Source organism: Adiantum capillus-veneris, chromosome 6, assembly GCF_014529385.1.
Source record: "Adiantum capillus-veneris isolate H3 chromosome 6, ASM1452938v2, whole genome shotgun sequence".
In the NCBI taxonomy this organism is placed as follows: domain Eukaryota; kingdom Viridiplantae; phylum Streptophyta; class Polypodiopsida; order Polypodiales; family Pteridaceae; genus Adiantum; species Adiantum capillus-veneris.
Window position 1 is genome coordinate 165025002 of NC_140936.1, and position 5695 is coordinate 165030696.

General features: G+C 37.3%; 1 protein-coding gene across 1 annotated transcript in view; it reads left to right on the forward strand.

The window, feature by feature from the left end:
* The window catches only part of LOC147456649 (lysM domain-containing GPI-anchored protein LYP4-like), a 6186-nt gene extending 3071 nt beyond the window's left edge, over positions 1-3115 (forward strand). Inside the window, exons 2-5 of the mRNA XM_086515079.1 lie at positions 2000-2111; positions 2341-2511; positions 2646-2677; positions 2797-3115. Of these exons, the coding sequence (XP_086371205.1) occupies positions 2000-2111; positions 2341-2511; positions 2646-2677; positions 2797-3035 (554 nt within the window). The 3' untranslated portion in view covers positions 3036-3115. The remainder of the gene's footprint in view (positions 1-1999; positions 2112-2340; positions 2512-2645; positions 2678-2796) is intronic.
* Positions 3116-5695: the final 2580 nt, after the last annotated feature.

A 5695-nucleotide genomic window follows, 5' to 3' on the forward strand; every position in this document is an offset into this window, starting at 1 on the left:
GCTTCTTGGCCCTGCCCCAGTTGGACGTACCTCGCAATTAGTGCATTCCAAGAGAGGACATCCCGGTCAGGAGGCTCCTCACACATTTTTTGTGCTTTATGAAGTGCACCGCAATTATAGATACATGTCAACCAAGGCGGTGCTAAGCACGACGTTTTCTCTCAACAACCCCGATCTAACAATATCATGGTGAATTCTATTTCCCATATGCCACATGCCTTCAATGTGCACGTGGATTTCTGAGAAAACCTCAAACGTGCAGATGAGCTAGCAACCTAGTTGAGAAGACGTCGGAGACTCGAAGGTGGACCTCATTAGCAGTCATACATGTGGCGATCTACTATGCATGCATAATCCCTTCCTTTTGATCACGAGAGCCCGCAAGCTATGTGGAATCTAGTTTCTATCACTAGATCTATCTTCTCTAATTTGTGCATTCATCGTCATGTAACTACTGATATATCCATTGTATCCATCCCATCCATAATCATGCTTTTTGTGAGTCCTTCGATCACCATCCTTGTGGCTACTATCCCTTCTATATTCATTCTATATGTCATAGTCTCTTCGTCTTTCATACCTTCTCTCATGATGATCATGCTTACCGTGATCTCCATCATTGTGTCAATCATGTCTATTGCAATCTCCATCATCATCTATGCTATGGCTTTTGATATGTGTCAACTATCAAGTTCACTTGTCTACCATCGCCATTGCTTTTTTGTTGTTCCACTTCTTTCAACTTAGACTCGTGCTCAGGCTCCTTTGTAGATCTTTGTTTCTCCCTCTATCACTAGCGAGAGAAGGCCAAGGGAAGACTGAATCTGAATGCTTGAATGATGGTGAGAAAAATTTTGACGAAGTACTTGAGAACCTAAACGCCCTTCTCTTTGAGGCTTTTGGCAAATGTTTCCTACTTCTCACTCTTCTAGACAAGGTCAATGATGAACACAGCAGCTAACACTACATAAGAACAACAAATGTTGGCTTCTAGCTCTATGCAAACCTTCAATCGAGGGACAAACAAGTACTCTAAAGTTGAAAAAGAAATAGTGAAGAACCTGATGTTGCTACACAATGGAACAACAAGCGTCATGCTCTAAAGCTTTCAATCTATCATCGCCAAAAGGCATGCATGCGCTACTTTCGGTGACAATATTAAAAGACTACGTAAAGGAAAGAGCTCTTGGCTATGTGATTTGTGTCGAGGGCAATGGCACCAAGTGGCCAACTTTAGGCTCAAGAAATGTAAAAACCTCATTAGGCTTACCATCATAAAAAGGATCAGCTGGGTCATTAAAAGAACGAGCTCTTGGGTGTGCAATTTGTGTCAAGGGAAATGGCCTAGATCATGCCAAGCGGCCACCTCCACGCTCGAGAAACTTATCAGGCCTACCAACAAGTAAAAAAACAACAAGTCTTTGTTTTGTGGGCAAACACATTGGGAATCTCCACCTATAGTGATCCAACCATTTTGTGATGTCCTAGGACCACAAAGTGAGCTGCAAAAATCTATAGAAGCCTTCCAAGAATCAAGATGGTGAGACATATGTGCTTAATACATTCTATAGCTAGACATTTTTACTCTTTGGAAGAACCAATATGAAAGTGAAGGCTACCCATTAATCTACCTACCAACGCTAAGGACATTCAAGTGAAACAAAGAGTAGAAACTCTTCTCTCTCTCTCTCTCTCTCTCTCTCTCTCTCTCTCTCTAAAATTTCATCATGGATATCATTACTAATTTTTTTTATTTTTTTTAAACATGAATGTCAATGTCCAAAGTAGAATATAAACAAACTCCATCATTAGGAGATAGCATGACAAAGGTTCGTTTTTTTGAAAAAATCTTGATTTTGAGTCCAAGGTAGACGTTGTTCCAAAAAAACTCATTGCGATAATATAATTAATAGAGACGTATTCCAAAAGAATTATAAATGGGAATTTTTTTTGGAGATACGCTACATGCTAAAGGTGACAATTGGGGATATGGATACAGTTTGCAAGGCTAATTTCTCTAGTGGTGCTATGGATGGAAACTTGACGGTGGTGGAAGGAGCTTACGAGCTCACTGCCAATGCTTGTGTACAATGCAATTGTAACAATGGCTTGTAAGTTTTATTATGTTCAAATTACCCAATATTTTTATTTGAAATGGAAATACAAGGAACAAAAGCTCATTTTTATGTACACATCTACACATGTGTCTCTTTGGCTATTGCATAGAAAGTTTGCTATACAACTCAGCTTAAATTTTCCACACTTATAATGTAGCCCTTACTTTTGAAACCAGTGTTTGTTCCAACACTAATATCAATTTATGTTTTTGTGTAAGGAAAGATTGCATTGCATTCCAACACCATCAACATTTGGGAGGACTTGCTCAAACCTGACATGTGCAAGCTCCATGCTATATTTGGGAGCATCAAATGCATCTCAAGGGAGTCAAGAATGCCTGGTTGAGTCTTGTGTTTACAAAGGCTACACCACCCAATCAAACATTGTAGCTGTGTAAGGAAATTGGCTGCTTTTTTTAGTGATTATAGCTTTATAAGGAGCCTAGTTTCTTGTTTAGGCATTTATTGAGCAATTCACATGGATTCTCTCTCTTGCTAACACCATTTTCTCCATGTTTTATATTAAAGTTTGGAGGTCAAAGAGGATCTCACTTGTCCAGGTAATAATTAGTTTCTATTGACAAATACATGGCTAGTTATTTACCTTCGACAAGCTCTTTTAATCGTGTAGTAGCAATTACCAAAATATTTGTAGCTGAAAGATGTTATGTTTTTGTAGGTGCACCACCACCAGAGACATTCTATAAACCACCAACAGGCCTTGTTGCTTCTCCTTTGGATAGTCCACTTGCATCATCATCAACTTTGTCACCTCCACCATCTCCTTCAACTTCCATAGCAATTCCACCTTCAACAAATACTAATCCAAGCATTGCTTCTCCACTTCTTGGTGGAATTAGCTTCTTTGCTTGGGGTTGCTTGTTTTCTTTTTGGCTTTCACTAAGTGTGCAAGCTTGATAACTTTTACCTCATCTTAAATATAGATAAAATAGCATGGATTATAAATTTTAAGAAAATAAATTTGTCTTTACAAATAATAGGCTTGTCACTAGCGTGAGATTTGTGTTTAATAAATATCTTTGTCCATATAGTTATATTTATTTAATAGGAACTGTATGAAGTCAATTGTTATCACATTGACTTCGATACTGTGCTTATTTTTTCAATTCAAATTTTGTGATAAAATAGACTTATCATGGATGACAAGGCCCAAAGTCAAGCATATGATGTCAGTGTGACTTTGTGATTTGTTTTAATGATAGTTAGCTATTGAAGGCTCGAATAGTAAAGGGTGCTTCACACACACACACACACACACACACACACACACACACACACTTGATCACTTTACTTGCTTGTGTTTGCTACATCCAACTACAATTTGCTAGCTGTCTTTGCTCGTTTTCTTTAAAGGAGCTAAGTAGCTTATTCAGCCTGCTCACCTGCAGTTATTGTAGTTAGCTTTTGATATGCTTGATGGCGCTGATGGTTATATTGTCTTGTGGGTGATTACCATGAGTATTTACCTAGCACTTTCCTCAATGGGAGACTCTAGCTCTACTATGCATGATGGAGCTGATAATAATAATGTTTGTGTGTAATTACCATGACCTAATGGGGGTTTGCCTTGCATTTCTAACCATGGAACACTATCTCCAACTATTCTTGGAACAATTATCATAAGGAACACACACACGTACACACGTACACACACACACACACACACACACACACACACACACACACACACACACACACACACACAATTAGTGTCCTTCCATAGAACTCTAATGCATAGATTCTTTACATGCCCTGATTTTTCCTAAAATTGTCTCATATCGTTTATACGTTACTTAACACTAGTTCTGTAATTGTGCACTAAAGTGTCCTGTTTTCCTACAAAGGCAATTTATTTGTCAAGCTAGAAAGAAGTTTTTACACCTTGCTTCTACCATAGGTTGGTTATGAGGGAAAGAAAACATTAGATGTTTCTTCGTGTCAAAATACAAGCCCTATGGAGAGAACTGTGGTAATTTCTAAGTTGTAATTTTCTGTAAAATTTCAAGCGGTTTTGCCAAAAAAATCATAAAATTCTTATATATTTTTATAGAGGTGAGCTTTTTTATGTTTTTAAAAGCCAAGTGCTAGTACTTAATGTTACAAAACAATGGAACGACCTTCAAGGAATAGTTTCAGATTTAACTGCAAGTTATAAATATAATTTCATACTTGAGCACATGCTGACTAAGAGCATAATTTTGGCATTTCAAAGGTCCTCTCATGGAATTGGGGCTATTCTAGTGCAATTTGACAACATCAGATGACTTTATATGTTAAAGCCAAGAAACTACGTATTTTTTAGGCTCCCTGACATACTTAAATCTTGTCGTTCACACCCTATCTTGAAATTTTGATTGTGCAAAAACTCTTGAAACTCTTGAGTCCTCCACAATAACATTGAAACCAAGGTTTTAGGTATCCCATTTGTATTCATACCATGCACTTTGATACATTTAGTTGATATGTGTGGAAAGCTTGAAGGTATTTGAGGTTTTGAATACTTATGTTTCAAGAATTAAAATATCACAATTTTTGCATGAGCCGTTTTGAATATTTCAAATGATCCAAAAATTGTTTCTTACCAAAGCACTTCTACTTGGCACCTTGAGTCCTCATTGGAGAGGGTATGCAATGTATCACTTTCTAAAACTCAAAAACACATAAAAAACATATGTTCTCTATGCATACAACGATATACTTGAAATGGCGATATCAAACACGTAGAACTTCCCATTATTTTATATACTCTCAAGAAGCAATTTTTGCACATGAAAGTTGCAATTATCTATAGCACAATTGTAGAAAATCTGTGTACAATTTTCTACAAAGTTGCTTCATTTTTTCTTGAGCTTATAAAGTTGATTTCTTCAAAGCACCAATCGCAGTCTTATGGCGGTCCCTTGATGAGTATATTTCTTGATCATGATAGCTTCTAATATGCAAAGTTATATTTTTCAAAGACCCTCTAGCTAACATATTCAAGCATATCAAGAGGGTTTTCTTAAATACACTGTCTGATGCAAGTAGAATTTAATCTAAATTTATTTTAAAAAAGGACACTTAAGTGTCCTATTTTGGTACCAACTAGTGTTAATAATTGCTTCAAAACATGCAGCCTCATAACTAATGTGTGCTCTGTCGTTTTTTTGCCTTGATGGTTTCTTGAGGTGGGATTATTCCCTTAGTGTTTACCTACCAATATTAACTAACCTACAATTCCCAAAGGCAATCCCCCATGCCTTTGCTTAGATCATGTCATGCAGTGTGATTTTCTCTCCTCCTCCCTGTCAATACAGATACTCCCGCTTGGCTTGCTGACGGGTTCTTGACTCTTGGTCTAGGGTAGTACTCACCTACTCTATGATATGGTGTTGAGGAAGTACATCACTTTGTGAGTATATTGATGCACACTTAGTGCTTGTTGCTACGGGATAGATTGGCTTATATATACCCCCTTAAATTATCCATACTAGCTACACTATTTGAGTGTTATTGCATTGTAGGTTCCTTACCTCTTGTTCACATCTACATACTAGACTTGATGTAGGCTGGACTGT